Source organism: Typha angustifolia, chromosome 8 (assembly GCF_048772165.1).
Source record: "Typha angustifolia cultivar Huaian chromosome 8, ASM4877216v1, whole genome shotgun sequence".
NCBI lineage: Eukaryota > Viridiplantae > Streptophyta > Magnoliopsida > Poales > Typhaceae > Typha > Typha angustifolia.
The window spans coordinates 5,981,854-5,994,067 of NC_133246.1; the positions used below are offsets into that span (position 1 = coordinate 5,981,854).

General features: G+C 34.3%; 1 protein-coding gene across 1 annotated transcript; it reads left to right on the plus strand.

Moving 5' to 3' along the window:
* Positions 1–431: 431 nt before the first annotated feature.
* Positions 432–4,663, plus strand: LOC140766062 (beta-1,2-xylosyltransferase XYXT1-like). The gene is made up of 10 exons (XM_073105466.1): positions 432–675; positions 803–877; positions 1,950–2,012; positions 2,106–2,192; positions 2,301–2,408; positions 2,499–2,564; positions 2,693–2,758; positions 2,880–2,954; positions 3,084–3,149; positions 3,402–4,663. Exons 1-10 carry the CDS (start codon positions 495–497, stop codon positions 4,568–4,570), a joined length of 1,956 nt encoding a protein of 651 aa, XP_072961567.1. The 5' UTR covers positions 432–494; the 3' UTR covers positions 4,571–4,663.
* The last annotated feature ends 7,551 nt before the right edge of the window (positions 4,664–12,214 follow it).

Sequence of the window (12,214 nt, forward strand, 5' to 3'; positions counted from 1 at the left end):
GATTAGACAAAGTAAAGTATTTTTTTAAGTACTTAATCGATTCCTTCTCAATTTCCATTCATGTTAGACAAGTTAATTTACTATACAAATTAATTTAAAATTTTCATTTGTTTGCTTACGATTAATAAGATTGAGGGGTCCAGAATGCATTTAATTGAAAGCCATTAGTTTAAGACTGCGTGAGCTAACTAATCTGCAGTAGTTGAGTTAATAGACTGGGTTTTAGTAATACATAAATTAATTTCTTTCATTTGGAGTAAAACACAAACGATTCCTTCTCAACTTCTATTTTATTAGACAAATTAGTTAACTAAACAATGGTGGAATTTTTTTTAAAACATATGATGACTGCAGAAGTAGGTTGTTAACTCTCTTTCGTATCTGTCAGCATCATCAATTCCCACAGCATGTACTATTTCGCAGAAGGCAACTGATGGTAGGCTAAGTCTAGGAGAAGCAATTAGAGGCCATTAGCTCTGCAGTTTATATACAACATGAGGAGCCATATGAGAGCTTCAAAGAGTTGGAGAAGAGATCAAAACATGAGACGACATGAGATCGTCGGCCGAATCAGGCCTCGAGGAGGGATCAGCTGTGCCACCGTCATCGGTTGGCTTCTAGTCCCTGCGATACTGATAATACTTCTTGAGTTCAATTATCGAACGTCTGCCACTCGTAAGTTTCATCACCTTGTCATCTGATTTATTTTTATGTTGTTTCCTTTCACTGAATGATGGTGTTGCTTTTGGAAGTAAGTAGAGTTATTGTATTAATGATCAGTTTCTTTTAATTCTTCTTGCAGTAAGATTGCAGTTATATTGCAATTCTTGTCTGCCTTTGTCAACAATGGAGGAATCCAGCAATCCAGTGCAGCAAGGTTAGTCATTTATGTTTAATTTTACTCAGATTGCTTTAGCTTAGCTGAAACCTTACCCTTAGCTCCATAGTAGTAGAAATAAAGATGAACAAAAGCATTAAATCATATATCTTTAGGAAGATCTCAATAGATACATAATTGTAAATGAGATACCCGTGATGGATGGAAGAAGCAAATTGCGTAGCATTTTCTTCAGACTTTTCATTGCTTCCTTGATTATTTTTTCTGAAAGTCAAAATATTTTGGTCAACCAACAGAGGCTGGAGTACAGTATAAGATATGCCAGCCTTTTATATGACTAACAAAAGTTCCATTTGATCATAATTCTTAATCCATGAAACTTAATGTAGTACACAGGGATACTTTATTGTCCTAGGGTACACTTGTGTGTATTGTGACAAAAGCAAATCAATTCTGGGGTTTCAGCAGTGTGAAATGTATTAATAATCTGGAAGGACCTCTTTGAGCTATATGTTTTGTAAACCTTGATGATTGCACAAATGAGACATACAATTTAGACTTCCCAAGACTAAGAGAGCTCCTTATGTTTGCCATATATTTTAAATCATCAACAATGGAGACAAAGCCAACATGTAATTTGCATGTGAAAAGTAATGCCATCTAGTATGACATCTTAACTAACATTTCAGGCCTGCACTCAAGAAGGTGAACAGTCAAACATCAACAAATCATGAAGAAATAACATTCTGTAAGCATGAAATGCACACCCTTGCTTTAGTTGGTCTCTAGATTTAGTTTGATAAGTGTCGAGTACAAGGACCTAAATAGTTGTCAACATTAGTCGAATAAAACCTAATTAGCAAGATTGCGGCATCCTGATTAATGTAAGGTACTGAAACTAACACAAGAGGAATCAACATAAGAAAATGGGGTTGCTCTGTTATGTAGATCCACTGAAACTAGAAAAAGACTCACGAAGTCGTTTTCAATTCAACCCAAAAGCTTAAATCTGTAGGTGCATTATTATCGGTAGAAACTACTTTTTAAAATTGTCTTAAATGATCATGTTAACTATAATGGCTGCTAGATGAATTTTTGTGTGTAAATGCAGGTGGAGAAATCAGTTTGCCTATCTCATTAACAGAAGAGCAAGGTCAAACTGAAAAAATTGTAGGTGAGTCTAACAGGACATCTCTATATGTCTACATATGCTTGAACTCATGCTTACAATATATTGTATAGCTGATTAATTTATAAAGTTATATAGGAAAAAATCACAGTAAAGAGACAAGTCATGTAGCAGGCGAGGAAATTGCGACGGAAGGAAAGGGGAAGAATAATAGCACAGATGCAGGTTAGTGTAAGCTCTTGGGTATAGAAAAGTACCATAGAAACTATATACATTGGCTATAAAAGAGAGCAGAAAATAAATGCTAAAAAACCATGTATGCATTACATCCAGGTTTGTTAATGCCAACATCAACCTCTGATATGAAAGAGCAATCAGAAGAAAAGTTAGTCCTATCTGCCGATCCTGGGGAAATGCTAGGAGAGAACGAAATGCAAAAAAGTGAGCTTATATTTTCTGTGAATTGTGATATCCATATCAATTCTATAGTTCAATAATTATAGCACCAATTAACATATTCAATTCATGCAGAAACTGAAGTGATGCAGCTCTCACATGGTTCAGATGAGAAACGCGAGCGGGATCCTATAGTTTCTGGTATACACAAATTTTCAGCTAACTAGTTAAAGTTCGATAAACATAAAGTGCTAAATTCAATAAAATTTTACAATAAATAATTTTGCAAGAATTACTAGACCAACTATAGATTTGTGCATTTCATGCAGATGCTGAAGCGATGCAGCTCTCACATATTTCAGATGAGAGACATGAGCAGTATCCCATGGTTTCAGGTATACACAAAATTTCAGTTAATAATTTAGAGAAAGTTTGAAAATCATATTAAAAGTTTAAATAGATGACTTTTATAATGAATTAATTTCCAAGAACTATAACACTAACTGAATTGTGCAGTCCATACAGAAACTGAGGTGTTGCCAGTCTCACATGTTTCAGATGAGATGGATGAGCAGTATCGTGCAATTTCTGGTACAAATATCCTTTCAGCTCATAAGTTAGAGAAAGTTCAAATAATAAATAAAATTTAAATATATAAGCTCTTGTAATCAACAAATTTGCATGAATTTTTACACCAGCTAACTTGTGCAATTCATTCAGATGGTGAAGTGATCCATGTCTCACATGACTCAGACGAAAAACATGAGCAGCGTACTGCAGTTTCAGGTATACAACCAAATGATTATCAAGAACTAATTAATATAATTTACTGTCAGGGTGATAGGTGATAGCATAAATAAATGAATCTTTACGATGAACAACCTGCAAGAAACTGAGGGTCTAACAGAATTAACTGTCAGTCTGTTCAATCTACATAGAATGGACGACCAGCAACTAAATATTTTCCTTTTAAGAACCAGCAATATGTTGCTCTTTTCAGTTTTCGCCATTCTAATAATTCCCCTACTCCAATTGTAGATGTTCCTATTCAAAAGAACAACCTGATCTGCGATTTCTCTCAGCCAAGATCAGATACATGCTCCATGGATGGAGATGTCAGAGTTCTCAGCATTTTCTCCACCATCATTGCGGTTTCACCCTCTCCTCTGCCATCAGAAGAGACTATATTTAAGATCAGACCATATGCGCGGAAATGGGAGGAGTCCATGGGATTCATTAAGGAACTCACGGTGAAATCATCATTCGACCATGGACAAATTCCTAGCTGCAACGTAAAACATGAAGTCCCCGCTGTCGTCTTCTCCACAGGTGGATTTCTCGGGAACTTCTTCCATGACTTCACCGACGTATTGATCCCCCTCTTTGTCACTGCCCGCCAATACAATGGAGAGGTTCAATTTCTGGTGGTTAACATGAATTGGCCCTGGATATTTAAGTACCAATCGATACTGACACGCCTTTCGCGCTACCCAATCATAAACTTAGATGCTGACAACATGGTGCATTGCTTCCCCTATGTTCATGTCGGTCTGAAGAGCCACAAGGTAATGGGCATTGATCCTTCCATGACTCCAAATGGGTACACCATGGCTGACTTCAGAGAATTCATAAGAACATCCTTGTCACTGAAAAGAGCTTATGTCAGTCCTATCAATAAGAATTCAAGGAGAAAGCCAAGGCTATTGATCATGCTTAGAAAAGGATCAAGGTCATTCACTAATGAAAGGGAAGTTGTAGCAATGGCAAAAAGAATTGGCTATAAGGTGATAACTGCTGGACCGCAGGACACCAAGGACCTGCCTCGGTTTGCAGATATCGTTAACTCCTGTGATGTTATGATGGGAGTGCATGGAGCTGGATTAGCCAACATGGTCTTCCTTCCAACCAATGCCACTCTCATCCAAATTATTCCTTGGGGTGACATGACATGGGCATGCAGGCATGACTTTGGTGAGCCAGCACCAGATATGGGGATAAAGTATCTGGAATATGAGATCATGAAAGAAGAAAGCTCTTTAATAAAACGGTATCCGAGAGATCATCCAGTATTCAAAGATCCAGCCTCAATTCACAAGCATGGATGGATGGCAATTTGGAATGTATTCCTCAATCAGCAGAAAGTAAAGCTTGATGTTGATAGATTTAGTGGGGTTCTATCAGAAGTTCTTCAGTCAATCAAACAGTAGGACAGTAGGATAGAGATACAGTTTGATTTATTTGTATTCTATTCAACATATTTTTTACCCTGAAATCAGATTTGAAGAATGTGATTTGCAAAATGCAAGAATTATCAAAAGAAAGGAAAGATGCCATGGCACGATTAAAACACACTTCCAACACCTACTTTCGGGTCTTGTTTTACATTCAAACTCTGTCTTGTTTTACATTCAAACTCTTTTTTATCACCGTTCAAACACACTCTTGAGTTATCTTTAAAATAACCGGAAAAATTTAAAACTTAAATAAATAAATAAAATAGAAATAAATATTTAAATAATAAGAAATTTTATTTTATTTTTTATATTTTAAGATTAAAAAATATTAAATTAAATTTTAAGTATATCTTTAAACTATTAGAATCTCTATTCACTCTTATTATATTTTTTTTAACTATAAAAGTGGGGCCTAAAAGAAAACGATTTTAAAGAAGATTGGGGCGGTACTGTAGCAGTGCTACAGAGAATAAGAAAAAAGGGATTTTTGTTGAGAGATTAGAGAGAAAAAAAAAAGAAAAAATAGGAAAGAAAAAGAAGATGAAAATGTATATAAAGAAAAGAGGATAAAAAATAGATAGAAAAAGAGCTTATTATAACAAATAGAAGAAAAGGAAAGACAAGTCAATCATGGAGCGCTTTGGAATCCGTCAGATTATAATTAGGATGTGAAAATCATATTATTTTTATTTTATTAAATTTTTATTATTTAAAAATAGAATTGATGAATTAGAATTATCTCTTTTTATTTATTTTTTAATTTTATGAGATAAGAAATTATAATACGATGAACATGTATATAAAAATTAAGAAACTTGTTATTTTAAGGCCTTTCAAATAAAAAATTGAGATGTTAAGATTATTTGTATTTTACAGAAAATTTAGATTTATTACTTTTTGAATAAAAAAAGTATTTTTTTGTTTATATTTTTAGATTTATAAAAATATTTAATATTTATTTTTATTGTAAAAATAAGATATAAATTATGAATATTTCAATTTATATGAATTTCGATTCTGTCACCTCCGATCCGGGAACATATGGTCACAAATATCTAGAATAAAATCCGAAGAAAACACAAAAACCCAAATAAATAATCAAATCCTAGAATAGATTGACACAGCAAAAAGGTAACCCACTCTTCTATGTACTTATCTTCTTGAAAATAAAATTCCTCATTATCTAATTATTTAATTATATTTTATTTATTAATTTAAGTTTTAAAATTTCGTTACAACCTTTCATCCACTAGAATGGGCTCTTAATGCACTTCGAACAAGTGGTCACAAGAAATCGCATTCGATATTTCTCTGTGCACGTCTGAACGCACTCCAAATTCTTAAGAAATTGCATTCAAATGCTTTTAATGAAGCTTATCTGATATAGCTGTCTCTGACTGGAATCACACGCCTAGTCAGATGATACTTTGAGCCATGACTTTCATTTACAATTTTGTTCTAAACTTGGATACTACGACTCACTTTTATCTTGTTCAAGAATAACCAGTTCCAAATAAAAACACCAACAATACTCAATCTCTGGAAACTATGTTGATTAATTCGCTAGATATCCTATATTCAGAATCAAAATTATTGTATTCCTTTAAAATACGATGTCATGACTTATTTAATTTTGTTTTTATAAAGAGACTCATGACTTAGTCAAACAATGAACTATATATTACTTTGGAAGTGATTTCATCTTAAAGGCATCTTTGATCTGAATTAGATCTAGGCTGAGAAGTTTAAGTCATCTATTTGCCTAATATTTAATTTAATCACCTCTAATTAAGCAAGGGTTAAGTTTGACTAAGTCTCGACATAGTTTAGCTTAACTATCAAGCCTTAAAGCCAACAAAGCTGTTCTTCTCTAGCTTCTAGCATAAAACCAATAAAGAAATAAATCCAAAAATGAGGTTGAGATGATGGATACATAACAGCCGATGGCAAACTGAGACATAATAAAGCATATCCTCAATAGTTTGCAGGTCTTCGGTGCTCTAATAAGATCATAAGTTCTCCTTATAAAACCATTTCGATGATCATAAATTCTTTAGGAAATTTCTTATCTGACTAATTTAAAGAAATAATTTGTTAATAAGTTGCCCCACATTTTATTCTCACATACTAAATTAGACATCGTGACTTAGTTAATTATTTCTTTTTCTTTACAAAGAGGATTTTCTACATTAAATCAAGCTAACATGGCCATTTAACGAACGGCTATGCCACAGGATCAAAGTATACCACTAGCCGTTTAGGGTGGAATTAGTAGCTCGATCGTTTATGAGGTCTAGAATTTAGTTTGGAAATCATTTCATCTTAAAGGTATCTCTGATCTGAATGTTAACCATATTGAGCATGATCCTCATAATCCTCTCAATCCAAGCTCTTTTGTTATTAACAGATTACCCAATATCAACCAATTCATCTCAATCAAACTTGACCAAACCAACTACCTCCTCTAGGTGTCACAATTTTTTGCTAGTTTTGCAAACCAATGATCTCCTGCGAATTGTAAATGGTTCCGAAACATGTCCTATTCGTGAAGTTATAACATCTTCCAGTGACAATACTCCTAAGATCAATCCCGAGTTTGTCATGTGGACAAAAAAGACCAATTTATTTTAAGTTGGATCAATGCAACTCTTAGCGAAGGAGTTGTTGTTATTGTCTACGGCCTAAACACATCCAAGAAGGTTTGGGATTCTCTCGCTACTCGGTTTGCATCTCACTCACGATCTCGAGTAGCATAACTAAAGAGACAACTTCAAAGCCTTCGTCGGAACTCTAAGTCATGCACTGACTATCTTTGTCTTGCCAAAAGTTATGCTGATCAACTTGGTGCTACTGGGAAACCACTTGAAGATGATGATTTAATTGGCTTCATAGTAAGTAGTCTTAATCCAGCTTTTACTCACTTTATCACAACATATTCCTTCACTACCAGAGATGCTACTATGTCCTTTGAAATTTTCCAGTCCGAGCTTCTAAACTACGAGGCCCTGATTGAGGTTTACAATCAATCTATTCAACCGGATTCTAGAAGTTTTGCCATGTTTACTAACAAGTCAAGCAAATCATGTCCACCTAAGAAAAGAAAGATGCCTACAAACTTCAAAGCATTTTCTCCTAGAAATAGGCAATCACAAGATCGTTCAAATGCTTCACCACCACCACGTCAGCAGCTAGCCTCTAAAACCAATGTGTATAAACACAAGATTGACCTAAATATCAAATTTGTCCCAAACTTGGTCACACTACGCTTGACTGCTACCACAAGATGGATTTTGCATACCAAGGATGCTATCCTACTCATCAAATTGCTACCATAGTTGCACAAGCCAATGCTGCCTTTACTAAAGAAGACGATTAGCCTTGGTATACTGATAGCGCTGCAAACTAGTATATCATAACAACTCTTGAAAATCTCCGCATTCAGCGACCTTGTTATAGCAATGAAGTTGTCATTGTAGGCAATGGACAGACTCTTACAATTGCGCACACTAGTTCCACACTTCTTTTCTCCAAAAATTATCCATTGCAATTAAAACAAACCTTGTGTTGTCTATCCGCAAGCATATGCCAATCTCCTATCCATTCAAAAAATTTGCACTGATAATAATGTCTACTTTATACTAACTGCTGATTGTTTCATTGTAAAGGATCAAACCTCGGAGAAGATTCTATTACAAGGAAAGAATAAGGATGGCATTGTATCCTATGCATTTGAAGCAGATGTTTGATAATAAAGCTTAGTCTCTAAAGGCTTTGATTAGCATAAAAACCTCTCATTCTATTTGGTATCGTAGGCTAGGACACCATCTACTGAGATTTGTAATCAGGTAATCAAACTTTTTAGGTTACCTATTACTAATATTTCTTGTACTACAACATTATGTGAACCTTGTCAATTAGCTAAGAATAAAAAGCTGCCCTTCCATTCTTCTTCTCATTAAAATCATTTTCCTCTTGAATTAATCCATTCAGAGGTGTGGTCTTCTCCTATTAAATTTGTTGGTGGTTACTTGTACTATGTTATTTTTGTCGAAAATCTTTCACAATTCACATGGGTTTTTCCCTTAAAGTTAAATTCTGATGGATTTTCTAGTTTTATTAAATTCAAAACTTTACCGAGAATATATTCTCTCAAAAATTAGACACTTTCAATCAGATAGAGGAGGAGAATTCACTTCTACCATTTTCAAACAATACCTTAAAACTAATGGTATATCTCATCACATATCTTGTCTTTATACTATCCAACAAAATGATTTAGCAGAATGAAAACATAGACATCTCATTGAGACCACCCTTGCTTTGCTAGGTACATCAGGATTATCTCATTCATGTTGGGTAGAAGTAGTGCTTACTGCTACCTATCTAGTAAATAGATTTCCCACACCTATTCTCAACTACAACACCCTATACTTTAAGTTGTTTGGTAAATAACTTTACTATAATATACTTAAAGTTTTTGGATGTGCTTGCTATCAATTGTTTTGGCCTTACAACAAACATCAGTTAGAATTCAAAAGCAATCGATGCATCTTTCTTGGCTATAGTTCCACTCACTGTAGTTATCGATATCTTGATTCTACCACCAATCGTATTCTAATTTCTCGACATATAATATTTGATAAACAATGCTTTCCTGCAAAAGATACATAGTCATTCTTCTTTGCAGCTAGTATGGATTCTTCCTTAGGTAAGGGTACTTATTTTACTCATACTTTTTTATTTGAACTCCCTAATACTCTCTATGTGCCTCAAACTTCTAATATTGTTTTAGCTACTGATTAACTTGCTCCTCCTCCTACACCTTCTTTTAATCCTCCTATGATTGTTACTGACCCAATCTTTAGCTCCTACTCATCCCATGGTTACTTGAACTAGAATAGGCAAAACTTGTCCAAAATACTTCACTAACTACCAACTTTACTATTTTACCAAACATCCAATTCAAGCCTTTCATGCATCCAATCTTCCACCTGAGCCCACATCCTTTTCTCAAGTTGTGAAATCAGTGTAATGGAGAGGCACTATGGCTGCAGAATTCAATGCCTTGTTAGTTAACAACACTTGGATTCTTTGTCCAAGACCTATAGACCAACATGTTATTCATTGCAAGTGGTTTTACAAAGCGAAACAAAAATTTGATGGCACTATTGATAGGTTCAAAGCTCGATTAGTGGCTAAAGGGTTTGATAAATGTGATAGGATTGATCACACCGAGACCTTTAGTCCTATCATTAAACCTGCTACAGTTCGAGTTATTTTAGCAATGATAGTTTATTACAATTAGCCTATTCAACAATTAGATATGTCAAATGCATTTCTTGATGGCACATTACAAGAACAAGTCTTAATAGAACAACCAAGGAGTTTCGTGGATTCAAACCTTTTAGATTATGTCTACAAGTTACCAAAATTCATCTATGGATTAAAACAAGCCCCTATGGCCTTGATATAATTGTTTTTCATAAGTCCTGGCAACTCCTGGCTTTAAAGAATCACAGGTGGATCACTCTCTATTCTCTTTTCATTATAACCAGATTCATATATTTATTCTTGTTTATGTTGATGAATTATTGATAACTAGTACTGTGATGAAGTTTATCACTCAATTGATCAAATTATTTCAAAAAGAGTTTGCCATGAAAGACTTGGGTTCGCTGTCTTATTTTCTTGGTATCCAAGCACATCGAAATGCTAATGGTTTACATCTCAATCAAAGTAAGTATGTCCTAGATTTGCTACCTGGGGCAAAGATGGTTAGTGCTATGCCTAGTTCTTCACCCATTGTTGATGCTATTAAATTGCCACAAAATGATGGAGATCCTTTATTTGATGGTGGTCAAGAGTATAGGCAAATTGTGGGTGCACTTTGATATTGTACCCTAACTAGACCAAATATTGCATTTGTTGTGCGATGTCAGTTTCTTCACTCTCCCACAACGTACCTCATTGGGTTGCTGTTAAACAGGTTCTACGCTATCTGAAAGGTTCTCCCTCCCATGATTTAATTTTAGTCCTAGTTTTCTCAATCTCAATGCATATTGTGATAATGACTGGGCAGGTTCTCTTGATGATCGCCAATCTACTAGTGGCCATGCTATATATCTTGGTCAATGTCTTGTGTCATGGAGTGCCAAGAACTAATTTAGTGTCAAGAAGTAGCACTGAAGCTGAGTACCAGTCTCTTGCCTTAGTCACTGTAAAATTATTTTGGCTTTAGATGCTTCTCAAAGACTTGCCAGTTATCATCCCTACTACTCCAAGAATTTGGTGCGGCAATATAGGAGCAATTGCACTTGACTCTAATCTAGTTTACCATGCTCGTACTAAGCATATCGAAGTGGATTATCACTTCATTAGAGAAAAGGTTTTCAACAAAGATATTTGCATCTCTTATATTTCTACTTTAGACCAATGCACTGATTTATTCACAAAGAGTTTTACTATTGCTCGCTTCACATTACTTCGTGACAAGCTACATGTTCGTCCGCTCCCCTTTAGTAGGCTATTAACTAAGCTCTTTTGGTATTAACAGATTACCCAAAATTGCCTAAGAAGAATTAGGCAATAATGATGTTGTAGAAAAAACAAGAATAAATAAAGAATCAATGATAGCTAAATAATGAATCATTCCATGTTAATATATCTAATATATTGTTTTGATTTAAATATTTTTCATATTTAGATACTCTGTACAGCTGTAAATTTTCTGTAATCAAGTAGAGACGCTTGTATATATAGGTGATGACTCAAGACAATACAAGGTGTGAGATTAATACAACCAATCTCTCTCTTTCTTAATTTCTTTCACTGAATAAGATCCAGACTAAGAAGTTTGTTATTCAATTGCCTAATATTAAATTAACCACTTGAATCAATCATCTGGTGATCCTCTACGCTTGTATCTTTTCAGTATAGGTGGGCTGTTAACATTTCTATGACCTGCAATTTTTTGGTTGTATTATTGCAGGATATACCAATCTCTTAAAATATTTACAAATAAACTTGTTTCAACAACATCTAGAAATATAAAATACGGCATGATAACTTATAAATAAACTTGCTTCTCAACAACATATAGAAGTATATAATACTGAAAGATAAAGACATGCACTCTAATGACAAAGAATTCATTTTGCAAGCTTAAGTGTCTATATATATATATAATATAACCTCCAATGTTGAGGTTCTTTGCTATAGAGAATAAAACTATTTAGATCTCTCCATAGATTATCATTCAATTGGCCCTATATATACTGCAACTTAAATGTATTAACTAAGCGAAGTTAATTAAACCATTTCCTTTTCATGCAATTTTCTTATCAGAACTTAATAGAGTCCTTCTCAACTTCCAGCGTTGTTAGAGATTGAATTAACAAAGCGAAGGAGAAATTATTGAAAGGTGATGACTGTATCCAAGTGAAAGGAAAATGGTTGTTAGTTCTCTCCTTTCAGTCAGCATCTATTTTTAGAGCAAGTGGTTGATGACTGTATCCAAGTGAGACTAGCTCATATATTACCCTAAGGCATAGACATTTACATATACAAAGAAAGCTAAGTCACCTGCAAGCTATCTAGAACTTGAGGAGAGAATAAGGT

Excerpts from the sequence above, each read along its gene's own strand:
- LOC140766062 (XM_073105466.1), top strand. The coding sequence starts at position 495 with ATGAGGAGCCATATGAGAGCTTCAAAGAGTTGGAGAAGAGATCAAAAC. Across the intron at positions 2,013-2,105 it reads TCAAACTGAAAAAATTGTAG|GAAAAAATCACAGTAAAGAG; the intron begins GTGAGTCTAACA and ends AAAGTTATATAG. Across the intron at positions 2,955-3,083 it reads GCAGTATCGTGCAATTTCTG|ATGGTGAAGTGATCCATGTC; the intron begins GTACAAATATCC and ends CAATTCATTCAG.